The 26,989-nt window shown below is 41.8% G+C and overlaps 1 protein-coding gene across 1 annotated transcript in view; it reads right to left on the bottom strand.

The window, feature by feature from the left end:
• Positions 1-994: 994 nt before the first annotated feature.
• Positions 995-26,989, bottom strand: part of TRPC7 (transient receptor potential cation channel subfamily C member 7) — a 116,838-nt gene continuing 90,843 nt past the window's right edge. Inside the window, exons 8-12 of the mRNA XM_050962241.1 lie at positions 18,963-19,158; positions 11,476-11,697; positions 8,910-8,990; positions 3,501-3,576; positions 995-2,401 (exon numbers count right to left, since the gene is read on the bottom strand). Coding sequence (XP_050818198.1) covers positions 2,259-2,401; positions 3,501-3,576; positions 8,910-8,990; positions 11,476-11,697; positions 18,963-19,158 — 718 coding nt within the window. The 3' untranslated portion in view covers positions 995-2,258. The remainder of the gene's footprint in view (positions 2,402-3,500; positions 3,577-8,909; positions 8,991-11,475; positions 11,698-18,962; positions 19,159-26,989) is intronic.

Genomic DNA, 26,989 nt, shown 5'->3' with positions numbered 1-26,989 from the left:
AGGCATGTGATTTTGCACCTGGTTTCATGACAGCACCCCCTGCAATTCACAATTTTTGTCTGAAATGCACAGGGCAGTAACTGGAAGTGATCGATGCAATAGGATGGTATTATTTTGGAGTATCATAGATGACTATATTCCATCATTCCAAAGTCTTTTTGAAAATCCTTTTCTAGATAAACACGGTCTGGCTAAATCATGTCTCTTTTCAAAGTGAAAATCAAGCACTTCACATGAGCAATATTCATAGGTTTAGGCAGAGGAAGGTAGCTCAAAATAATCATGGGTCTTTACACATTAAAAGAAAACCTGTTATACAGTACTATTATGTGTTGCCTTCCTGGCAAACACTGCGCAGTGAGAATTTGATCACAATATTGCATTGCAGCTGATTGTAAAGCAAAGACATTTCTCCTCATTGTGAATAACAGCAGTGGAAAATGCTAATGTGTACTGGCACACTGTACCATGTCAGGTGACAGGTCACGTCCAGGGAAGATAGCATTAGTTGTCTTTTCAGCCAATTCTTCTCTAAACTTCTTCCAAATAATGTTACCCATTTTATTTCCAACTAGAAATTCAGGAGCACAAATAGACGTGATTGAAGTTATCTATGTTTGACCATCTCAGTAGGTGTCCACACATTCATGTATGAATCTCAATACAGTGATTTCAAACTAAGTATCACCCTTACAGAGTTATTCAGAGTGCAGACTACGAAGAGTTCCAGAAATGCTAGTTCTATAATTATACTATGATGCTTTTCGACTCTCAGCAGCAGTAGGCTGTTAGTGTATATAACTTTGGTCCTGCTCACACATTGTCAAAAGCCATTGAAACGTCTTTGTGGGGGGTATTTAAAACATCAGACAAATATGTCACTCAAGGTACAACAAATATTGTGAGGTAATTTTATTCCCCCCCTCATTTTTAGGTAAAAATATTACAGTATACAAGATAATCTTATTAAAGGTAAAAATACATCATTTAATTTTTTTTCTTTAAACAGGTCTACCTACAGTACACTTTTTTCTTTTTGTTTTTCTTTTTTTTTTTTTAACAAATATAACTATTACTCTACTAGGCTTTCTGTGTTCTCATCTGGCACTTAAGAACTGATCACAGGTCACCTTCTGATTCTGCTTATTTTTCTTAGCTGATATCTAAATGTAATGGTCTTCTCTTAGGTGCACCTTGTAAACAAACCGTACAGTTTAGTGTTTCCAAAGTAATAAGGTGTTCTTGGAGCGGCTTAAAACACCAAATAAACAAGCAGCTGAGTTTTCAGCTGCATCATGTTCTGAACTTTTCCCTTGTAAGTGCACAACCGGAGGACTTTGTACCACTGCAGCTTGTAAATTGGTTTAATTTTTAAAACTTCTCCCTGGTTTTCTTTCTATGGCTGAGCAAATAACTCCTAGCAAATCCTTTTTTGACAAATTCTCCTTTTTTTCTTGACAGAATGTCCTCAGCCAGCTTGAGATGGGTTTTTTTCTCCCCTAAATGTATTCATAGTGTGAAACCATTCAGCAACATTCTTTGTGAATTTCATTGATTCTATGGCTTGCCATTTGACATTCAAAATCTGTGCTGAGTTGCCTCATTGTGATTGGCCTGAAATGATGTTTCTAGTATAAATCCTCATAGGAAAGCAATTCACAATATTTTACTATGCATTTTCACACTTGCTTTCCATTAACCTCAGTGCTATTCTAACTCAATTTCATGGGTGTCCATGGAAAGCAAGCACAAAAGGAGTGCACACCTCTAAGTGAAGGTGAATTTGTTTAAAAGTTTTAATGAATATTCGTGGAATATTTTTTTGCAGTGTTCACACAGATCTAAGTCCTAGATGTAATGGGTCAGATCTCCAGTTGATATAAATCAGTTTGGCTCCATTGACTTCAATGGAACTATGCTGATTCATGCCAGCTGAGGATTTGGCTGTTTGCCTTTTTTAAAAGGTGCTTTGGGTATCTAATATAAGCATGATTATCTTTTGGAGATGGTGCATTTATTTCTGATGTCAATGGGCTTGTTTTATACCAAAATGTCACCTTTATATCGTAAAGATATTAACTGATTGTTGGCTTCACCCAAAAACATATTCTAATGCACAAGGCCCTTACCGATATTTGTTAGGTGGCAAAAGTTGAGGGCTCATTACCCACCTCTTGCACTGTTTTTGCTCCCTTAAAATGCTGGTTGAAATATCAGATAATGTTTAGAAAACTAGTTCGCTTTCTCTTTGTTCGCCATCAAATGTCCTTATTTAAGTTCTTCCCAAACTTGTCACTCAGCTGCTGTATTAGTCTTGCTAACTCTCCAGTAGCTTCTGACTTTTCTTCTAGAAGCTCGTAGCGGAGACTGGAAATATCTTGTTTAATCTCTTTAAGTTCTCCTACGATGAAAAAAAAAAGTTCTTGTAAATGGGACTGAATTAAACAAGTCATTGACATGTTTTAATTCCAGAGAATGAGTTATTTGGAAATGCAAACTATAGGCTTGGCACTAAATGCGTGGGAACCTCCATAGAGTAGCAGTTACACAAAATTTCCCCCACGGACTTAATGAAACAAACTCCATTAATACTGCTAACAGTAGTAATGTGTGGAGAGTTCTTGTTCTTTCCAAGCCCACTCCTCCACCACATACAGATTCCCAAGCTACATAGCGGCTTTTAAGGATTCAGAATAATGACGCTTCAGAGATACCATTCCCGCGCCAGCATTCCCTTTTCCATACATACTGAGTGGGGAACTACACGGATTCCATCCCTTCCAGCTGCAGAGGAGATAGGTCAGGACAACGTTTTTAAAAGGGGCTTTCTAAGGCCCATATGAATGTACAGTGTAATGTGTCATTAAGAAGTATGGGTCTGTTGGAAAAAAGAGTGGCCTTGGCTTTATGGTGGAATGGTGCTGTAGGTGCCCTAGGCAAATAAAAGATTTGTTTGTGATGTAAGGTATAGAAAGCTTAGCAGAGATATTGGGTGGGATTCTTTCCTCTGCTCTGACCCCTGTATGTCATCATGATGATGTACGAGGTCCAGGAAAGCCTCTTAACCAACTGAGGGAGAATTTGTCTAGTGGAGGCACTGGGTAGGACTGTTGGAAGCAGCCTTACACTGGTCCCTTCACAAGCCCCAGTGTAGGGGGTTAGCCAAGGGCTGAGAGGAAAGTAGAGGTGGGTCCATACACCATGCCACTATGATGAGTCTGGACAACTCCAAGGGTAGGTCTGCTGTAACTTAGAGAAGCTCCCTAGACAACCTAAATTATAGCGGAGATCATTTCAGTCCACAGAAAGGGCCAAAACTGCAGGGCCACGAAGATGGTTTGAAGTAGTCTATGCCCATGAGGCATACTGCCTCTCCAGAAGCTGTCCCACACAGTCTCACCTATCTGATTTATGATTTGACATATCAGTTTGGAACTGAATGGAGATGCCTGATTTCAGCTTTAGTGATTGTAACAGCATTAATTGTAAAAGCCACTTGCCTTCATTGACTTCATCATTCTCTCGATCAACCTGAGCCTTCAGGACATATCGCTTAATAAGACGCTTCATTATTTTCTAAACAGTGAATAAAAATGGTTAAATGGCATGATATTGGTTGTCTGCAATTCTAGATCTATTATGAACAGTGTGAGCTACAGAGTGATGATTCAGTGGAGCCAGGATTTCAATCAGAGTTTTCCTATTGACTTCAGTGGTGCCAGGATCTTACCTTTATATTTACGCACTTTGTGTTTTAATAGTCGAACAACAAATATTTAAGACGCATCCCGCAAGAAAGGCAGATAAAGGATAGCCCATAAATGCAAAATAACTACAAATGGTTAAAGATCAAACTAAGAGGTGGGATTAAGCTTAGGTTTGGGGGATGTAGGTTGCTGCTTAAAGTATTCATAAGAAAAAATCTGGATGAAAAAATAAGTTGCTTATTAATGACACTATCAAACTCACTCATTACTTTGAACTAAGTGCCTGATCCCAAATTTATTGATGTCAATGGAAAGACTCCCACTGACTCCTGTGAGTGTTGGATCAAGGACTAGAAGAACTAGGAAACAGGTAACACACTGAAGGACAGAGAGAAGAGTCAGAATGCAAAAAAAGGATTAAAATGAATAAGAATTACCTTAGAAAAATGGCACGTATTTAATATACACAGCAAAAAAAAATTTCATGTAGCTGTATGAAATGGAAGATTATTGGATAGAAAGAGAAATGGACACATATAGGAATGAGAGCAGACAACAAATCAGATACGAACTTGCAATGTGATGCTGTTGCAAAAGTGCTGAAGCTTTGTTTATACACAGAGGTATAAAAGAAGTCCTAAGGCAGTTTATGATTTACACTAGGCTACAACTGGAGTCCTGTGGAGTCTTCTTCAGTATGAGGGGGGCGGGAGTGGATAGATTGGAGATCTGAAGATGGGCAGCAAACATGACAAAAGGAGTAAAGGGACTGACCTCCCAGGGCATGTCCACACTGCAACAAAAACCCCACGGCACCAAGTGTCAGAGCCCAGGTCAATTGATGTGGGCTTGCGGGGCTAAAAATTGCAGTGTAGTCATTCAGGGTTGGGCTGGAACTCAGGACATGAGACCCCCACAAGAGGGGAGGGTCTCAGAGCTGAGGCTCCAGCCCAAGCCCATTGCATACTGCGCAATTTTTAGCTCAGCAGCCCAAGCCAGTTTACCTGGGCCAGGCGTGGCCATGCCACAGGTATTTTATTGCAGTGTAGATTGACCCCAGGGGACCACCTTTTAAGAGTCCAAAGTTAGGCATCTAAATCTATGTTTAGACACCTAAATAGCTTATTTGAGTGCCCAGATGCATGATTAATCTACATTAGAGCATGTAAAACAAATATGAAAGTGTATGCATTCTTGCTTGGGAGGAATTTCCTCATGCAAAGTGGATAATGGAAGCTTATCAGGCCCCCTTGCGGGGTTCCCCCTTCTGCTCCACCAGGGGGCTGAAGTTCCCCACCATGAGGCAGCATCCAAATGGCATGACTGAGCCCAAAATATTTTCTTTCTTGGGGGGAATTTCAACTCAACGATCAATGCAGGTGGTGCTCAATCTGCAAGGAAGCTACGTTCCTTGGGGATTTGGCTCTGATGATGATGTAACTCCAACCAGGATTTTTGGATCTTTTCTTGTCTAACTGAGGGATACTCTCCATCTGCCTTCAAGAAGAGCTGCACTGACATCCCTTTTTCGAGCATGCAGATACTAGAAAGGGAAAAGACCATCTGCGTCTACCTTCATCTTAAATGACCACAGTCCTTGCTCCTGGGATTCACTTCATTGATTCATCACAGGAGGCAATGACATCTCTTATTTACTGAGTTCACTTTGTTTGACTCTTAGATTTATAATCTTATAAACAGCCACACAGCTGAAAATACTTTAAGGGGGGTTACTGTGCCTGGACTATGATGTTGACTATTAGTCACTGAGGAGCACAGCCTGTGCCCAGTGCCTGACACAGTCATTGGGCTGGTCACCGGGCAGATTCACAGGGACCAGGGAAAAGGACTCTGACACCTCAGGATACAGTTCACCTTCTGTTGCCCTTCTTCATAGAGACAAGAAATGAGAATCCAGACAATGGCAGATACCTTAGCCCAAGTATCCCTAACTCCCTTGGACTGCTCATGTCCCATCCCCTCTTGCACCTGCCTGCTGCCATGCAAGGAGCCTCTCCCAAGCTGAATTTTCTGTCTGCCCTTCTCAGCATGCATGCATACACAGCCCTCTCCTTTGGTGCAGTAGAACCACACTCGTTGGGATGCCTGGGGAGCCTCCATACACTTAAAGGCAGGAACTAGACTTGTCTTCTGGATCTTGCTCCTCCTCCCACAGAAAATCTAGGATAGGGCTAAGAAATGTCTCAGGGTCTTCTCTCTACTTACAATACTATGAATGACTGAGGCATGTTACCTGGCTTCTGTGTAATGGTGTGAATGGCTACTCTCACTGGGACTGAACAACACTCATTTTGTGGAGCAGGTTTGTCATTTTTGAACTAAAAATGGTGGGGAACAACAGCAACTTAACATCTATCTACCTAAGGCACTCAAATGCCCCCCCCCACATCTTAGTATCTGAGCACCTCGCAATTTTTAAAATATACTGATCCTCACATCATCCCTGATAGGCAGAGAAGTTCTATCATCCCCATTTTATGAATGGGTAACTGAGACACAGGGAGTAAGCAATTTGCCTAACCTCACAGAAGTAGTCTGTAACAGAGCAGAGAACTTGACCCAAGTCTCCCAAGACCCTAGCTAGTGCGCTAATCACAGGAGCATCCTACCCATAAAACTTAGGTTCAGGCCCATCTGCCCACTGAACAAGAAGAAATCCTGTTGCTTTAAATGTCACTGGCAATCTCCCCAAAGGTTTTGAGGCACAAAACCCCCTAAACCAAACCAAAACCATCCAACCCCTTCCTCCTGATCATTAAGTAACTGGACGTGAACTGTAGCAATATAAAGGCAGGTGAATGACAAAAAAAGGATCCAGTTACTTGTATATGTGTTGTCTAGTGATGGAATGTGGAATGTTTAGGACTGTGTCTTGTTATAGACGAGATCTTTCTCTAACCAGGTGGGACAGTTAAGGGAATATATGAGAGACACAGTGAACATACTGTATGCTGGAGATGGCCAAGGTAGTTCAATCCAGATGAAAGACGTGTTGCCACCTGAGAAAACATAAATTGAGGAACATTCTAGGGAAAGTAGGGAAATACTAGATCCCAATAGAAACAATTTTCAAAATAGGAGACAAAAATAGGGAACTTGCAGGAAAACAAGGAATCAACATATAACAAATGCTATTATCTTCTTGACGTTTACCATCACAGAGTATTTACCTGGGCCAGCCACAGTATTTTCAGTACAGTCTATATTTACAAGGAGTAGTACTCTAGATGCCATGTAGCTACAGGTGGCAAAGGTCAATATCTTCATGGTGCCAACTATACCAGAGAATATACCGTTGTAAGGATACTGAACAGAAGTAATGCAAATGTGACAATTCTTTATCAAGAATCTGAGGGATGGATATCACTTTGCAGCCTTTGGAGACATCCCTTGCAATATCTCCAGCAATGCTACTGTGTATTTTTGCCTTAATATTATATTATGGCTTTGCATCTCTATTGCCATCTACTACCCCTTCTGAGTTCTTTGTTACTGTAAGTGAAATGGCTTCTCAACCACATAGTTACTGGTCAAGAAAGTCATCATAAGTTTCAACCCTCCAGATTTGCTCACCCAAATAGTTTGATTGATTTCAATGGTGTAATACTCATCTAAAGAAAGGGTTCCAGGAGCAGACCTTCATTTGTAAGTTATTGCCTTCTAGGCAGAAATCAATCTTCTTTATGTATTTATTGGCCCTACCTTCAAATACTCTTTGTTCCTTCAGTTTTTCAAGTACCTTCTATAGACTTTATCTTGCTGGGGCAAAAGAGAGTGAAAAATGGTCTTGTGGTTAAGACAGTGGAATGAGACTCAGGAGATCTGGGGTCAATTTCTGGCTCTGTCACAGAGGGCCATATTTTAAAAGGTTTTTAGGTGCCTAAAGATGTAGATAGATACCTAATGGGATGTTCAACTCCAGAGGAGTTAGGCACCTAGTTGCTTTTGAACATCATATTAGGCATCTATCTACAACTTTAGGCCCTGAATACCTTTGAAAACTTTTGAAAATGTTACCCAATATCTAGTATTTATTACACATATTCATACCTTTTTATCCCACTAACCAATTCCTTTCCTTAACCCTGTTAACAATTTACAAATACTTGATGTGTGTAGATGTTAACCATGTACCTGCTTAGTTGGAGATTTTGCTACTACATATATAAAGCACTGTTTCCACATAAAATAAGTCTACCAGAAGCATAAATTCTCAGGACGGGACCTTGGTGAATAATTGATTTTTTGGTTTGGTGTCTAAACCGAAAAATTCTAAAAAAAGAAATAAAATTGTTGTGAGTCAATCCAAAATGACAATTTTTCAGTTTTTTCACCAAAAGAAAAACTGACTAAGAAATTGTTTCGGGGTGAATAAAACATTTCATTTGACCCAAAAGGAAAGGTTTAGTTTCATTTCGAGTGGTTTTTAAAACCCTCTTTTTATTTTTTTGTGAAATCTAGGTACATTTCAAAACTAATTGCAATTTTGAAATGAAAAGTCAATATGTTTCATTTAATAAATGTCAAGTTGAAACATTTCAACTTTTCTGAAAGCTTTTTTCCAAATTTCTAGTGGCCATATTCACCCTAAATTCACTAACAGTTTTGGTCGACCCAAAACTGCATTTTTTGGCAAATAAACAATTTTTAAAAAATATTTCACCCATTTCTACTCAGGACTTTACAACAATGGTAATTTCACTGCGTGGGAAGAGTAAGCTGTCATCACGGCTCTCATAATTATTTTTGTAACATATCACATTGCGGATCCAGCTAAACAGGACAAAATATTTCCAAAGAAAGTACATGAGGGAGTTAAAATAAAGGGTAGAGAGACAACATTGTTCCACGACAAAATGAAACACTGTCAATGAGTCTAGGATGAAGGTCGGGTGAACTTTTCTTGTATTAAGTTCAATACCAGTGACTGGTAATTACCATGACAATCACGTTAATGTCAAATGTATTTCTGTAGCTGCCATTCTGCCTTAAGCAACTGAGAAACTAAAAGGTTTGGGCTCAGTCCCATAAACCACTGTGTCCTTTGATTTGGCATAGGTCATTGCTTGACACATCACAGGATGGAGAAGTTCACTGTATATTGACAAATCTGATCCTTGCAAGTAAGCCTTGTTTGCTTACAGATCTTTTCCCTTGCTCTTGATGTTCTACTGTCATTACCTGATATCTCGTGGGCTTGTTATAAGCCTTCTTCACAGTAAAATTTTCTGAATTTCGAGCTCTTGACTGAAAACGAACTTTCTGAAATTATAAAACATAATGAAACATTAAATCTGTAACAGCTTCTTTCCCCAAACAACCTCTCCAGCTCAGACTAAACTGACTTATGCAAACATTAGAAAATGTTGCATTCTGTGAGCAAGTTGGAGATACTGCAGAAGAAAACTAGCACTTCCGTTCCCCAATTAATAATATAATTAGTATCTAGCTCGTTCATGGCACTTTTCATCAGAAGATCTCAAAGTGCTTCACAGAGGAGACAAGTAGGTCATCTCCATTTTACAGACAGGAAAACAGAGGCACAGAAAGGTGAAGTGACTTGCCAGTCAGCAGCCCGGGGGAGAGACAGAAATTGAACGCAGGTCTCCTGATACCTAGTCCAGGACTCTATCTTCTAGGCTATATTGCCTCTGCTAGTCTATAGGAGGGTGCAGAGTGAGACAACCCGCTCATTTCATTGCCAAAACGAATGTAAGAATTATTGGATGAGAAATTCAATCTCATATTGTCTAAACAAAAGGTGTTTTAACTGTATCCCTCTCACATCACCTTGATACAGGCAGGTGTTAAGAGACGAGAAGCAGAGCTTTCTTAATTACTTCTAATTTTCTTGGTGATTGCAGCTGACTTTTGAAAATAGCTTTTTGAATAAAGAGAAGAGAAAATTACTCGTCAGACTCAATAGATAGTATCAATTAACTCCAATCAGCCACAGGGACACATTGTAGATTACAATGGCAAGCTCTGTAAAGCCTTCCTCTGCATTCCTCTCCTACATTCTTCCATGTCCTGATCTATATAGGCTTGCTTCAGCTCTTCCTCTTATCTCCACTATGGCTCCTTTCTTGGCTGAGCTTTTCTCTGACCCATTGTCAGCCTCATCTTTGATAGCTCTTCCTGTTCTCCTCCTTTCTGCGTATTCCTTTGATCTCAATCTTCGGCTCCTTCCCTCCCAGCTCATTTCTATGTTTCTTCCCTCTTATTTGCCTCTGCTATTTTGCCAACGCAATGAATTTCTCTGGTCCCATCAGGGCAGATTCATTGTCTCTCTTCTGCTCTATGGCTGTGCCCTACAGAGCCTCCCTTCTCCTCAGCTTATGTCCTGTGAATGGCAGAAGCAGCTGACAGTTTTCAGTTCACAGGGCCTAAAATTGTGCAGTGACACTGAGAGGAAAATTTAAAAGCATGCACTGAAGTATCTTAGAACATGCCCCCTGAATATTAACAAGCCCCCAAAGCTCATGGTGATGCTGCTTCAGTGCAGCACTGCAGCCTCTATCACGCACAGCCACTACAGCCAAAGACAAAAATCCAATACAGTTTTTTTAGGTCTCAGTTCCCAAAGTTGTATTTTGTTTTAAACCCAGCTTGAGCCGAGGAAGTTAAATGAGGGTCAGTGCAGTTTAAACGACGCCGTCTCGTCATATGTTTTAATTTTTGTTGAGTTTGATGATAACGGCAAATCAGCTGCAGCTGAATCTTGGGTGAAATGCTTTAGGAGTTTTACTCAAAAACTCTGAACAAATAGAAGTGCTGCAAAGGAAGAGAATAGATTTGCCTGGGTTTTTTTGGCTTTTTTAAAAATCTGCTTGCTAAGAACAGTTTTGTCTCAATGACATTTCTGCAAATAATATATTTCCACAGGATTAGGCTCTCCCCCATTATACTGACATTTCTTCAGGAGCAATTCAGCTTTTTAGGAACGCTTCTCTGTGTGTCTCATATTTTGTCATAAAGAAGCTCATTGGTACTAAGGGAAAACTAACTTGCCTCTCACAAATGTGCCCATTCCAAAGTCAGCAGAGTTGTGCTGTCCCAAAGCACACATCTCTTTCAAAAGAATGAACAGCTGCTGGAAGAGGCAGGGCCTATCTATTACTGTGTATGATTGTCATTAGGCAGCTGAAAGTGGGGAGGTTGTTAATTGCAGCTTCAGGTTGCTGGGAAAAGTTAATATTCCCTGGTTGGGACCCTGCTTCCAATGATAAAATCAGATGTGATATTAAATGTTGATTTTTACATAATGACAATAAAGTGAATTTAGGCAATATATAAAGAATGGTTTCAAAAGGCAGTATGGTCCTGTGGCTAGGAACCTGGAGTTGGAGTCAGAAGACCTTCATTCTTCTGCCCCCAGTTCTGCCATTAGCTTGCTTTGTGACTTCCTAGGGGAAGTCACTTCACCCGTTCCCCTTCCCAGTTTATTTAGACCATAAGGTGTTTGGGATGGGACTGTCCTTCACTAGATGTCTACACAGTGTCTAACTCAAAGAGGCCACTGCCTTGGTTAGGGTCTCCAGTGCTACTGTAATACAAATAATAAATGAGTTAGAGTAATATTGTACACCAGGTAATACTGTAATACCAATAACAAATAGAGTACAATGCTAAGCAGCTCCTTTTGCTCATCTGTGAACTAAGTAAAATTCCTTCCTTTGATGCCCATGAAGGACACGATGATCTATTTACATTCAGGATGTTAAAAGAAAAGAAGCACATGACATACCCGTAGCTTGGAATTCAGCATACCCATCTCAAGATCATTTTCACAGTTTTTGGCCTTAGATTTGCAGAGTTTTATGAGGCACATTTTTATTCTCATTATGAGATAATAAAATGATTTAGGGCTTGGCACTAGATTAAAAGGAGCAGGCAGAGTCCTTCCTTCATCAAAGTATGATAACCAGAGTTTGGCACGAGCAAATTTCCACTCCACATCTGCATCCTCCTGCAGTGGGGAAGGGAAAAATGAATTGCAGAATTAGTGTTTTGAAAGGAATTGAGAAGTATTATTGCATTGGCGCTTAGACAGATGCACAAAGGTGACTGAGCTGGAAAGGGTATGAACCTTGTCACTGAAGGCCACTCAGCAAGAGTGTTTCTGATACAAAAGTCTTGCAGATTTATGGCTCCCAAATCCATTTAACCTCTTTATATTGAAATCTGGGTATTTACTTGTGTGCACTACTTTTTCCAACTGCTTTCAGTTGGCACACAGACAATATGCAAAACCATGTTCTGAATGTATGACCGCCCTCTTTAATTACATATTTTTGGGGTGTACTACCTTTCATTTCAACGTGGGGAGTCAGGTGGGGCAGGTAAGGACTGTAGTGGTAGGAAAAGGAGTCCAGCAAGCAGTGGCGATACAAAAAAAAAAAAAATCCTGAGTCCAATTTCAGAGCTGAGTGAATGCTGATGTCAAGAAGCTGCAGAATCTCCTCTGGGTTGCTGCTGAGCAACATACATGGGAGAAGGTATGGTAGATCCAGTGCCCCAGGAAGATACCTGTTAGTGCTGTGGAAGAGGCTGGAAGGCACTGACATATCCCCTGTCCCTCCAGCTGTTGCTGTGGGGAAGGAGTAGCTGGGGTGGGAACATCAATAATCAGTCCTCTTCCAGCTCCTTTCAGAAGTTGGTGTTCCTCGTGTGGAGGAAGGAGACAGGTGAGCCCAGTGCCCAGATGGGCCTGTCCCTATCTGTCTGGTGGAGGCGCAGGAGGGATAAAGATTAAATAATTATCCTTTCCAACATGCTTCCTACGCTTTGTCTGTTAAGCCAGGTGCGGTTTCTAAATATCACGAGTTCCTAGACCTCTCTCGAGCAACCTTGCAGTGAGCAAGATTTAAACAGAGCAGCTGGTCAGATACCAGCAGAGAGAATGTCAGTCTTGCAGCTGGCTGAATGGAATGTCACATTCCTTCTAGCTTGGATAATGGACAAGTGACTAAAGGTGCCAATTAGGAATGGGACCACCTGTCCTTCCTTCCTTCTCCACCTGTCAGACATCCTGCGTTTGAACTTGAACTCCAGAGTTAATGAGTTCACACACCCCCTAAGAAGGGACTGCAAAAAAACATAGGCACAGAGAGAGAGAGAGAGAGAGAGAGAATGAAACCTCGTGGGGAAAAAAGCAGGTGAAGAGCAGAGCGAAATGGGACTGTGACAGGGAGCACAGATGACCAACAAAGTGCAACAGCTTTTAAAGGCCATTACTTCTTCCCTCAATGGTATCATTGTCACACACTGGCACAGGGACTAGGCCATGGGCAAGTTAGCGGTGGCTGGACCTCTTGGACGAGTTGCATCGGGTGACTAGATTTGCTTTCGACCTCTAGCACCTCACTGTACTTGAGGTTCAAATGGCACCCCCAAATTCTGTAGCAAGTGACCTGAAAAGGAGCTTGCCTTGGGCAAGCCCATAGGGGCTGTGCTAAGTAAACAGCTACTCTTTGTAGATTTTAAGAGTGGCTTTGACAAATGTGATGATATCGTAGTATAAAGGAGCCCAAATCAGGGCTGCCCAAGGTGGGGGAGGGAAGAGTGGTTTGCTCCAGGCCCCCTCAAATGATGGAGGGGCAGCTGGGGCAAATTTGAGTGTGTTGTGTAGCAACCTGTTGCACAAGGTGACAGTGCTACTCCGGTTTGACACCTGCCAGCCACGCTACGTGGCAGGCTGAGACCCCGGAAGTAGGAGTGAGGTCACGGATAATGCTCCCATCGGCATAGGCAGAGGAGGGACTGGAAGCAGTCCCCTAGCTGCACACAGGGCAGAGTCACCCTATCCCTGCAGGGAGGGCAGAGACACTACAGGCAGAGAGAGTTTGAGATGTGAAAAATCCCCAGTCCTTTTATTTGTTGCGCTGAACATGGCCCTGTTTCTTCAGATGGCAAAGAAATACATACAAAAATGATCTGATATATGGGCCTCGCTGATAAATAGAGTAATCTAAGGATATATTTTCAACGCATAGCACAAGGAGGTGAGTATGTAATTTCCATTCAAAATAAACTGTGTGTCAAGTTAATCACAGCAATATTTAACTACTAGGTAACGGTTATCATCTGATTCACTAAAATATTCTGAACAGCAGCTTGGGCCACTTATCTCTTCTGGTAATTGAAAACTAGAAGAAAATACCAGCTGATTTCCTTGTTTGTCCTATTTGTATTCATCATCTTTACATCTTGGTTCTCCATCAGTCAGCACATGTCACATAAGCAAGTTCACGTCTCAGTTAAGATGATTCACCATTATTAGATTGTCAAGGTGAGCCAAGATACCAAGAACATTTCTGAAGATAAATGTACGGTCAGTGCAATCTTTATTGATCCAAGTGGCATTTTTGATTTTACTCTGCACTTGTATGGTCTGACCCTTATTTCAAGATTGTTTACTGCGTGAAAAAAGATGATCTGCAGCTGCTTTACAGCTGTTTTTATTATGGTATATATAGAAGCCAGCAGCATCAATGAGAAAATAGATTTGCCAGTAATCTGTACTCACATCTGTACTATGGTAAAATGTATAATGCAACTCGCTCATCAGGACACATCTCTGATGATGCCACTGTGTTTGGCAGCCTTTCAGAAATGGACATATTACAAAATGGAGGCCTGGGACTAAATTCTGCCTTCACTTATGAAGATGCAACCTCATTGACTTCAGTGGAGCAGTGCTCCCTTTGCCCCATTTAGCCCCTATCGACTTACTCCTGAGGGCATTCTGCGCCAAAAAAATTAAAATTCTCAGCACAGTATTTTAAAATTCTGCAGATTTTATTTGTCAATAAATAAATGTGGCTCCAGCATGGCAGTGGGGAGCATGGGCTACTGGCTGCATTGAGGTGGGATATCACCCTGCAGCCCCCCCACCTCCCGCGGTATAGAGACTTGGCAGCAAGGCTACACCTGACCCTGACACAGTGCAAGGACTGGGTCTGCCTCAGAAATGCCCTGGGGCCCAGTCCCACTGCTCCAGGTGCAGCTGGGGGTGGGCAGGCTCAGCCCAACAGGATCAAAGTGTAAAGGGGCTTAGTCTGTAGGGATCCAGGTGTGGGGTGAGAGGTTTCTGTGTGGGGCAATCTGCGTGCAGGAGGCTCAGTGGAGATCTGGATGCACAGAGCCTTTTTGGGGTGTTCTGAGTGAAGGGGCAATGGAACTATGCAGGGAATGCAGGTGAAGGTGGTTGCAGCTCAGTTTCTGGGGAGGTCTGGGTGTGGGAGGCTCCATGTGGATCCCAGTGCTGGGGGAGTGGGGCTTGATGGGGTGGGGGTCCAGGTGCAGCTGGTTGGGGATCAGTGGGGTGGGGGTCTGGGTGTGTGGGTGGGTAGGGCTTGTCAGGGTGAGGGTTCGATGGGCCTGCTTAACAGGGGAGCCCCAGCTCCTACTGAGGGGATGCTGCATGCTGGGCTCCTGCTTCCCCCCACGATTCCCCTATCCTCTTTTCTTCTCCATTCCCCTCCCTTCACTCCCACATTCCCATCCCTCTGCTCGATTCCACCCCTTCCTTCCCCACTGCCTCTTCCCCTCACCCCCCTTCCCTCATTTCCGCCACCCCTCCTTACCCAGCCCCACCGCGGGCACTCACTGTTGCAGGGAATAGAAAACAGGAAGGCTCCCAGCACACAGAAGGGGAGCACGACTGGCACTAGGACCCAAGAGGCAGCGTTCAGCTGCAGAGTCAGCAGACACTGCATCCTTCAGCTGGGCAGCTCTGCGCTTGCAGAAAATGATGGGGGCAGTGGCACATAATCTCGTGTGCCCCCCATGCCTCACCTCTGTTTGGAGGGGGGTAATTCCCCCCACCACCATCAAAAAAACCAACTTTGCCCATGGTCATCCCCCACATGGGTTCCCTGCAGTTTTCTGCAGGGAAACACAGGAAATCTGCAGGGGTGTTTTCTGTGGGTGCACAGTCTTGCAGAATCCCCCCAGGAGTATTGACTGGACTTGAATCTCATAAAACAAAACTTAAACTTAATCACAATAGAACTAATTGGTTAACATGTTTATTCTTTTGTGTCTAGCTGAGAGATAAGAGGCTGAGCAAGATGCTGGATTAGACAGGAGAAGGCCGAGTGCCCCCACAAATTATGATTCTTAATCACTTTTTGATAACTATCCCATCTAGAGGTACTGTCCAGCGGCCAACAGGATAATAACTTCCTGTCCTCCACTGTCTCTCTTGCCAGTGATCTGTGAAGGACAAGGTTAAAAAGAGATTTTATTGTGGGTTCAGGCAGGAACAGGTTAGGTGTCCACTGGAAGATGTAGTTCAGTGGACAATCACTTGGTTCCAGGCATTCCACCGACTATATTGATATTATGGGACAGCCTATCACTGCAGCTGGGAATAAAAGGCCTCCTGAACACCAAGGTAGGGCCTGAGGAGATGTTGTGAGAAGCCCTGGTTATAGGTCAGATCTATAGGTCAAAGCTACCAAAGACATTTAACCAATATCTTATGCAATTTTTGTCACAGGAACAAGGATAACTTCTGTCACAAGTAGAAGGGGTAGGCATTTGAGCTGAGAAAACTGGTTGACATTTGTACTAAGTTAAATGTGTAAATATGAAAAGTAGAGCTGGCCAAATCCCACTTGTCAAATATGTTATTCAGTGAATGTTGCTGATAGTCGTTGAAGACTAGACAAGACATCCCAGAAGAGGAGTCGAGCACTGCAAGGACCGCCCCTTAGGTTTACAGTTTTATTCAAGCTACCAGCCCCTTGTGCTCAGCTGTGCACAAGCAGATGGCACTGCTCATCCTGCTTCCTCACTGCCTGGCCAGATGTGCAAGGAGTGGCAGGGAATGGCATATCTGAACAGGTATAGGGAGGTGTAATCATTTCCTGCTGGTATAGACCAGCACCCTCCTTCCCTAAGCAAGGGGGAAGCAGGGAGGGAATTGGTTTTGTGAATCACAGTGCCTCCTGGAGTGTCGCAGTTTAAACACCATCCCTTTTTCCGGGTAGTGCCTAAAGGCACAATCTAGCCCTGAATAATTTATCTTTGTGGCATTTGATGAGCTTTGTAGCCCATTAAGCATTATTTGATGGATAAATTATTGGATGAATATCTGCTATATTCCTTGCTATGGAGAACCCTGTTACCCATTAGAGAAATGAAAAGGAAGAATATTCTACATCATCCCTATGATGAAACAAGGGGGAAATATCTACCTCTGGTGTGCATTGCACCGACCAAATACAGTTTGATGATCTCAGAATTCTACAAGGCAGCACTGATATAATTTAAATTATTCCCATTTTACCAGTTATTACAAATACTGATTATGACTCTCCCACACTATTTCCAATCATATTCTGAAATACTCCATAAGCGAGACACTAAAACTAATTCTGGTGTTTGTACACAGAGAATGTTCAATGCCCATAAATTGGTACACTCTTCCAGACCAGCCACCAGTTACTATATCTGAACTTTCATTAGACTCGTATTCTCAGCCAAATGCAAAACTAATATGGCCTAGTAATTCCTAGCCTACAAACAGCTGCTTTCTTTCCCCCGGCTATATAAGTACTTATATTAACAACACCATGCAAATATTACATTCTAACAAAAAGCAAGCAAATGTAATATTCATGTATGATTTCATTTCTTCCCTTTTTCAATACGGAGTCAACTAAAAAGTTAGTCATGCTCCCTAATAAACACTCCCTTCTGAAAGAGCCCCTGCTTGAAACTTGCTTAGATGCAAAGTTATTCTTTTTAGCTAAACAGCTCTGTCCTAGATTTATACCCTGGGCGTTGTATGCGTTGTTTGCCTTATCTGCCTGGGTTTGTACTACTAATGACTGTTCCCGACTCTATGGGACCTAATCTTCAAAAGTTGGGTGCAAAACTACACATGCTTAGTTTAGGGGTATATAAACAGTTATGCATGCGTGCAAACCGCATTTGCATGGACATGTGTGCACACAAACCCGGGCTTCTATGTGTGCATTGAGGTATTTGTGTGCCTAAATGGAATAAATGAAAACAGCGTGCATGCACTTTGGAAGATCCTTTCCATGGAATGTTTAGCCTAGAGCTCTGACTTTGCTGTGCAGCACAGATAGCTTTACATGAGGGGCTTTTGTTTTCTTTATTCAATAGTAGCAACCTTAGAAATATTGATGCTGGAGAGCATGTCTTCCTGCAATTAAAAAGCTGTAAGATGGCACTGCAAAAATGGTGGGAAGAGTTTCCTCCAAGTAAAATAGGAGATTGAGGCTCTTTGAAGATAAGTCTTATCTCAGAGGAAGAGAAACTAACTGAGAAGCTTGATCTTAAATGTTAAGGATCTCTTGGGAAATACGACTGTGCCTTCTGAATGCAGGGAAAGCTTCTTGGGTAGGCACTATGTAAGTGTTTGCTGATATTCGTCCTGATTGCAGCAGACATAAGACACAGGGGTATATTTTCAGTTCCGGCCTTTTGCAGAGCTGGGTTCTGAGTTTAGATCAGAACAGCTCATTAATACAAATCCAACTATAGGAATTTGACATTGAAGAAACTGGGACAAGAAAGAGGTGAATCATTCCTAACAGCGTCCAATATTAATAACTTCCCCTGCTTTATTTATATTAGCAGAAAGTTTTTTCTCCAAAGTATTTAGCAAATCCAACCTGCTAATATGAACAATACAGGGCACAGTTCACTGAATCCTGGATATACATTTCTGCAACTATTCATTCAGATTCTCTAATGAGTCAGCCTCTGCTCTTTGTGGCCCTTTCATGTTTGTTTCCTACAAACACTCTTGTAACAGAGTTTTACTTGCACAAATGTTCATGAAGAATTAATTTCAAAGATGCCATGCCTGAGTTTAAGGAATCCATTTAATCTAATCTATTTTTGTGAATCTAACCTCGATAGTGAATGCTCACAAAGAACTGTTCATGAGTTTGAAAAAATTCAAGAACTACTTTCATATAATGAATAAATCTAAGGAAACTGTGATCTGCTCAGAGATATTCTACAAACAAAGGAAGATAAATTCGTAGTTGAAATGATTCACTGTGAAATATTTGCTTAGGTCTAATTCTGAGATAGAGACTTTGCAGTCACCATAGAATTTTAAGATAAATGGCTTCTGTCACACTATGACATCTGATATAACTACATCCTGTAATATCCTTGTTTTTATAACATATAACAGCAAATTAAAAGTACACATATATTCTGTAATCAAATTGTTTCTCTTACCTCAATTTCCTGATAGGAGTTGTTGATCATGGCTATTAACATATTGAGCAGCACCACCACCATGGTAACATTATAAACTCCATAGAGTACATATCCAATATTCTCAATGAACTTATGATCATACTTGAGCACCACTGATATCACTTCAGACAAGCCAAATATTGACCAGAATAAGGTTTTAAAACTTTCTTCTACCCTAAAAACAAAACAAAAACAATTATTTCACACAGTCATCTCCAGATTGGCAAGACGAGACGTTAATAATAAAAACGACACTTGGCCAGAGTAAATATGATGTCTCTGTGCAATCAGTGCAGGCCGTGATGAATCACCCTGTGGACTGCCAAGTCATATTTCCTGAACTGATAACAATGTGTGACATCCCAAACAAACCATAAAACACCACCACCTCTGTATCTGCCCCATCTGCTTTTTCCCAGCCTCATTAACTATGACCTAGATTGGTTTCAGAGTAGCAGCCGTGTTAGTCTGCATCCGCAAAGGTTTCATTCTATGCATCCGAAGAAGTGAGCTGTAGCGCATGAAAGCTCATGCTGAAATAAATTTGTTAGTCTCTAAGGTGCCACAAGTACTCCTGTTCTTTTTATGAGCTAGATTGTAACTTGAACTCTGTACTCCTGGAGTAGGGTGACCAGATGTCTTGATTTTATAGGGACAGTCCTGATTTTGGGGTCTTTTTCTTATATAGGGCCCTATTTCCCCCCCCCCCCTTCGCCCGACCCTCTGTCTCGATTTTTCACATTTGCTGTCTGGTCACCCTACCCTGGAGGGGTAGTAAGAACCCCTACAAGGGCTAAATGGACCTCCAGACCTAGCTGCAGGGCTAAGTAGGGATGCTCAGCTCATCCATGTAAGTCCTCTCTGAAGCAGGTGGGCAGGGAACGGTTAGGGTGGGAACAGGGAGTGGCTGGACTATGGCAGAGAATGGTCAGAGCCTTGGTTCCATCCCCCTACTGGTTGGACTTCTAGAGTTCAAAGAGAGAATCTGTGGGGAGGTATTGTGGGTGGAAGGGAATTTGGAGGCAAAGGGTCAAGAGAGTTTTTCCAGCCAGTGGTTTCCAGGGCATGTTTGAAAGTGGACGAGATGGAGCCAGAGGAAAGGGAAAGGTTAAAGAATAGGGAGAAGAAAGGAGATAAAACAGTGTCAGGAAGGAGAAGATCATGGAGAGGTGGGGTCAAGGTGGTAGGTCAGGAGGAGGGAGATGTGTGACTCAGCATGGTGAAGCAGTAAAATATGGAAGGGAATATGAATGGCTCAAAGGCAAAAGGGGAGGACAGTGAGAGATCCTGGTACAGGAACCACACTTTGCCTTTGAAGAAATCTGCTCAGCTCTTTATTCAAAGGCAAAATGACCAGGACTGACCAGTACCCATCTGATAATAATTCAAACTATCCATTGACTTTCAGTGAATGCACTCCTTTGTAAAACATTATGGCCTTTACAATTGAGACTGATGAAATGTTTTATATTTCTACAGCAGCTTAACCCTGAGAAATCACTTTATAAAGCAGATTATAGACTCACCACAAATTTCCCTCAGAAAATAATAAGATTTTACATGACCTTCAGTGTCAATTATACCTGGCATAGCAGGAAAACAAATTAATTACTATCATTTAAAGTATAGGAAAGACCACTGTTCAGTTGCATTATGGACAGCTGCAACAACTAAGTATTATCGGTATCACAGCCCATTATACGATCTCCTTCCACTTGAGTACAGCAGTAGTGAATTTATTAACTTTACGGGTGATGTCCTTTGTGGGAATAACTCCACTGGCTTCAGTGGTGCTGCACAAACAAACAGAGGAGTTGGACCTATGAGTTTCAAAGAGATGTTACATGGGATTAGAACCTCAATAAGCACATCCCCTTCCTGTTCTTCTGCCAAAAATTCATGTTGCCTGTCAATGTATTATCCACCCCTTTCATTTATACTAAATGAAACCTAGAAATTATCAGAGGTTTTCTCACTTCAGGCACATGTTGGACAGAGTTTATGATTTCTGAGTACAGTAGTTGGAACATCTTTCCAAGTTACCAAGCTATGGCACTTTTCTATATGACAGACATTTCCTCTTGTTTTAATACTCCTATTTTTGTTCTTTGCATTGATCTACCATGGTAACTGCCATCCATATGACAGAGTATTTAAATAATAGAATCCAGCCAATGCTTATTCCATTAAATATTGCACTTTCCAGTTAAATTGCTTTGATAGAGCCTAATACTCTGGCTTAGAAGACTGTCGTCGAAGTCACTTATCCAATTAATAAAAGACTGTAACCACCAACTTTGATCTTTGCAGCAATCTGCAATTAAACTTCTTTTTTAATTTGGAAAGGTTCCACTTGTTTTCTACCCTGCAGGCAATTTTTAATACAATGTGTCAACTCTGCTCCTTTTCCACAACTTTAGCATTAACCTCTGTGCTGGAACGTTGCCATGTTCTCTCTGAAAACTTAATTATTGACTGTATGTGGATGTGACAGTACACAAGATTCATGAAGAATTCTAGCAAATTGGTTATAGAAACAGTGTTCCTTTCCTGAGATGGTGAAAGATTGACCTAACAAAATGTGTGCATTTCCTAATTATCCTCCACAACCATCCGCAGCAAATCAATACCCAAGGTCTTGTCTCTGATGTGAGAAAACAATAAGCATGGTGCATCCCAAATGTGGATCCACTGTTTCAGTGTGAAGATGGGCCTGAGTCTCTCAGACCGATTTCAATCCAGATCCAACTTCCCCCAGTGTTCAGGAATGCTCAGATGTGGGGGGGTTAGTTTGCCCTGTTGTAGAGAAAGGAGCAGTGACATGTTGGAGAGGGTTGTGAGAGGTTCCCAAGAAGTCCTAATTAATCCATTGTTACATTTAAGAAAAGACTGCAATAACGCCTCTGTCTGGCATGTTCACTCCCTTTCAGGATGCTGGCTAATTGTATAGTTCCTCGGCCTCAGCATAGCATAAGGTGAACGTTATTTTTATCAGTGCCTGTAGTTAAAATATTGACAGCAAGTCACTGGAAAAGGGAAGTAGGGCCCCAGATTCTGAATATCGCTGAAGTTCAGGTGTGTTTAGATCCAGGATTTTGGTCCAGGTTTATGTTTTCATTTGTCATGGATTCTTTCATTCTTTCCTTCATGCTGTATGTTCTAAAGCCCTCTTGTTATGGGGCCTACATCTTGGGAGAGATTCAGGGCTGAAAGAAGCAGATCCAACACAGGGCAAATCATTAGTGTAGTTGATCCCCTTGGCTGAGCTAGTAATAACGGAGCGGAAGCTGGTGGATGGTGTGTGTGTGTGTGTGGGTGTGTGTGTGGGTGTGTGTGTGTGTGTGTTTGCGCAAGTATAGATGGCACTAAACTTAAGAGAGTTCTTACAACCTCCTTCAAAGCAAAAGCACTGATTGTGGCACAGCTCTGGAAACACCATTCCCGTCACACTGCACCAAGACTGTCTGTGCTTCTGGGTTAATGTCTAGCTCACTTGTCATGAGAAAAACTTTTTCGAACTCATGAGCAATACTGACTGGAGTAATTCTATTTACAAAGCCTGGAAGATGCACCCCTGACTTCTGTAACCTAGCGGCACAACTGTCCCCAAAGAGTACTAGGCTGCAAGAAATTGCTTAATGAAAATGAGAGTAAAAATGATCCAGTAGTTATGGTGCTAGCCTGACAATTGGGAGACTCTCGTTTATTTCTCTGCTCTGCCACAGACTTCTTGTGTGACCTTGGGAAATGCACTTAGGGCCAGATTTTCAAAGGTATTTAGGTGCCTAAAGACTCAAATTGATGCCCACTGGGATTTTCAAAAGTGCCTAAGCAGTTGGGCTCCTAACTTCCACTGATTTTACCTTTTTAAATCCGAACCTATTGAAATCGATGGGAGTTAGAAGCCTAATCTGTTTAGCCACTTTTGCAAATCCCACTAGGTGTCTGCCTGCATCTTCAGGCACCTACACTTTGAAAATCTGGCCCTCAGTCATTTTGTGCCTCAGTTTCCCATCTATAAAATAGATGCTCCCCTACCTCACAGGATAAATACATGAGGAATCTGATGTGCTCAGCTACTATGGATGTAGGTGCTTAAAATAGGATGGTATTTTAAAGTTTTAACTATACTCTAGTTAAGATCCAACTCTGGTTTTTGTCTTTGATACATGGGTTGAAACACAAGTTCTTTCCTTTCAGTAGCTGAAAGTGTTAAAAGAAGCAATGGAGAGACTATTTAAAGAAGAGTTCTAATCACTATCTAAAGAAAAACACAATAATACTCTGACTTTCTAAACTGCCTTTTGATCAGTGATCTGAATATGCTTCACTGACAATAACTAACAAAGTCCAAGTTCCCCACCCCTGTTAGGGAGAAGGTGTTTTGTCCCCCTTACAGATGGGCAAACCAAAGAACAGTGTTTTACTCAAATTTACATGGTGAGTCATGGCCTGAAGCAGAATCTGAAACCTAGAGAGAGCTGGTTTCCTATAACGACTATTCTTCACTATATTATTTCCCCTGTTTTAATGTGTTTCAATATATACTTCAATGCACAGGGGTTATTTTCCCCTCAGTGCACACATTATTCCCATGAAAGCTAAATGGAATTTTATGCTTTTGCATCAAGGAGAGACTAGAATCCACAGAATATGTGAGATTAGTTGCATGCTGACTTTGATTAAGCATTATTGTTCTATCCATCAGAGGGGTTCCCCACCAGACCATGATTTCATATAAATCTCTCTTGCAGTATTCCTCTGCTGGTTAAGAAAGCTCAAGGCATCCTTCAGACTGAGCTTTTCCCCATGAGTAGGAAGTGTTTAGCTCCTCCAACATGAAATACAGTCAATATTCTATAAAATGTAGCATTTTAATGAAGGGAAATGAAAAGAAAACTCTCCAAGTAATGATGAAACTGAATGAACTGAATGAATTGAATTTCTCTTTAGGAGGTGCAGGGAAGAGAAAACCCTAGGCTTCAACCTGATTTGTGATGCAGAATGTAGTATGAATGCAATCAGTCCTGCTTCCATTTCAATTTTGTTTATATAGCATGATCTCAATTATGGACTGTTTCAACAACTGTGTTCTGCATACAACATAAAAAATGAACAGATAAACATAACTATGATCTGTAGAAACTGCAATGAAAATTCTGAAAAGGGAAAAAATTAAGCATTTAAAATATTATTTTGCAGTTATACAGTTAGCTAAACAGACTCTGTATTTAGCAGTCTAAAATTAAGCAGGAATAGCATACACTTTGTTCCCTCTGTAAAAGGAATATGCACATTTCAGAGACAATAGCACCCTTTGTACGCTACCTCTGATTCATAAACCACTGATGTAGTCAGTGGTTTAGAGTGCACTGTTCTTTAGAGTACAAAACCAACAAAAGTGAACATGTGATTTGAAAGGTGCGGTACCACACCAGAAGGCGAGTCACTCTGGATATTCACTAACCACAATAATTAGTAGAGCTAAGAAAATAATTCAAAGTCCTTTTTTTATTTTTTTACAAATTTAATTTCTTTTTGATGCTTACAAATTGCCCATGAGAAGCTTATAATTTTCTCAAGTGTGTGCATCATTCATTGAATAATATCACTGAATAGTTCTTGATCTGTTAAGCAATTCATTGCAGAAATACAATATTCAGCCTGTGTAGAGACCACAATCTAACTCCCATTGAATTACTATTATATTACAGCAGTGCCTAGGCGCCATTGTCACAGACTAGGATCCCATTGTGCTGGGTCCCATGCAAACAGAGAACAAAAAGACAGAGAAATAGGTTAGTTTTGATATGAGCTGCAGACCATGTGGTTCTTTTCCTGTTTCGTAACTGGGTGAACATATCCCTTAGAATCAGTTTCCAGTGCAAGCAATTGCATTTTCAAGTTCAAAATTTGCTTTCTGTAAATTTTCTATTATAGTCACTTAAAAGCCTCTATTTTCACAACCATTCCTACCAGTAAATGCATTGAAGAAATATTTGCACAACAACCACACAAGGGTAATAATGAACACAGCAAAAGAAAAAACTTTTTTTTTCTTTTTCCCGGCTGAATTTTCACAGAAGCTGTTTAAAGTAGTTGCCCAGCTGCAATAATTTGTTGCTCCTTCTCTTTATGAGTCAGTTAGTGCCATTTGTGAATACCCACCATATTCTGCAGCAGAACTCACTGACAGCTCAGTAAAGTATTGAAGGAAAAGTCTACATGATACGTAGTTGCCCATATGCTAACGTATTCTTGATATGTATAAATTAACAACATATGTTTATGACTAAACACCATAAGATTTCCAGCTTTGTGAAAGTGTCTGAGAATGGTCTAAAATGAATGTTAATCCTTGAGCTCTACGGTATATGCATTATTTAAAAAAGACTGCACATCTCCCTTACTAATCACATATTTCACACTCCAGGGTATTAAAATAATCTGAAACAGCAATACGGGAGCCTGGAAATCTACTCCTACTAACTGAACAGCATTAGGAACAAAGTTGGAGGAATGTTCGCCAATGTGAATTTTCCTAACAGTGCTAAGTGAAATTTGCTGAGCAAGATAACAGAATCCCTGACCCTGCAATCTGACCTGCTCAGGGGCACGTTTTAGCCTGGGCAGAGCAGCAGAGGGATTTCATGGGGACAGTATCTCTGAATGGATCAGGTTGTGGGATCCAGGCAGGGGCGAAAGTGAGCCGGTACGGGCCAGTACTCCATACCAGTAAGAACTTGCACCGGCTCACATTCAGCCCACATTAAAGCCCTGTAATGTCCCTGCGCCTTTTGCCTCCCCAGGGCCGCCAACTGGGAGGAGGAAGGGGTAGCAACAAGGACAGTCTTTTGCTGTGGCAGTGCCTTAAGGATTCTCAAAGAGCTGCTGTGGTAAAGGACTGTCCTTCGCTGCTCCTTCCCCCCACCTCCATTGGCGACCCTGCTGGTAGTGTCCATACTGGCAGAGCCACTGACAGGAGAGGCAAAAGGGGCAGGGACATTAAAGCGCTTCCGCGGCAGTGCTTTAAGGATGGTCCTTTGCTGTGGCAGCGCTTTAACATTGCTGCACCCTCGCCGCTGGGGTGGGGGGAAGGGAGCAGCAATATTAAAGCACTGCTGCAGCAAAGGACCCTGCAGCGCTTTAATCCCTGCCCCTTCCCCACCCGGCCACCGACGGGCAGGGCGGGGAGAGCAGCTGCCGTGGGGCCAGTGATTTAAAAGGGCCCGGAGCTCCAGACCCTTTAAATCAATATGGGAGTCCCAGGCAGCATGGGACAGGACTGGCTGGGGGATGCTGAACCCCGGCCCCATCCCTTCCGCCCAAGGCCCTGCCCCTTCTGGGGGCCGGAGCCACCCCGCCCGTACCAGTAAGTGTCCTCAGTTACTTTCACCCCTGGAGCCAGGCCAAAAGTGCCAACGCACCTCTTCCAGTGGGATTGTCAGATGCTCAGACAGCACACACCTCTACTCTGCTGGTGAAGAATCTGCTATCCTAAATTAGTAACTTGGTACTTTTACACCCTAATTTGAGTTTTGACTTCTCTTCCAAATTCTTACATGGCTTATTTGGGTTCTTCTGATAGGTGTTTACTAACAATACCAACTCATTGCTGGGCAGAGAGATGAGTATTTGGAATCTCATGAGGATCTGGACCTAAAGAACAAAATCATTTTATTTCCCCTTTGGGCAGGTATCTCCCAATCACCCACACTCCCTTGTTACAACGTGATCCTGCAACCTTTACTACTGGAAGTAATTTTTACTCTAGGGAATAATCACCATTTCAATCCAGGCTTGTTCATCATTCAAGTGACAATACATGCTGCAAGGTTTATAATGAGAACCTAATGGTTAGTTAAGCTTGTCAGCAAATAGCAATGCTACGCAATGATATTGCATCACTGATGGCCTAAAATTAATTAGCCAACTATTTTGGAAACATGCACCAATGGAGAACCATAACTGATAGTTGTTATTCCACCAGGCAGTCAGGGGAGATA

Source organism: Gopherus flavomarginatus, chromosome 7, assembly GCF_025201925.1.
Source record: "Gopherus flavomarginatus isolate rGopFla2 chromosome 7, rGopFla2.mat.asm, whole genome shotgun sequence".
NCBI classification, from domain to species: Eukaryota; Metazoa; Chordata; order Testudines; family Testudinidae; genus Gopherus; species Gopherus flavomarginatus.
Note: the sequence above shows the minus strand (reverse complement) of the source record. Positions and strands in the feature narration are given on the sequence as shown.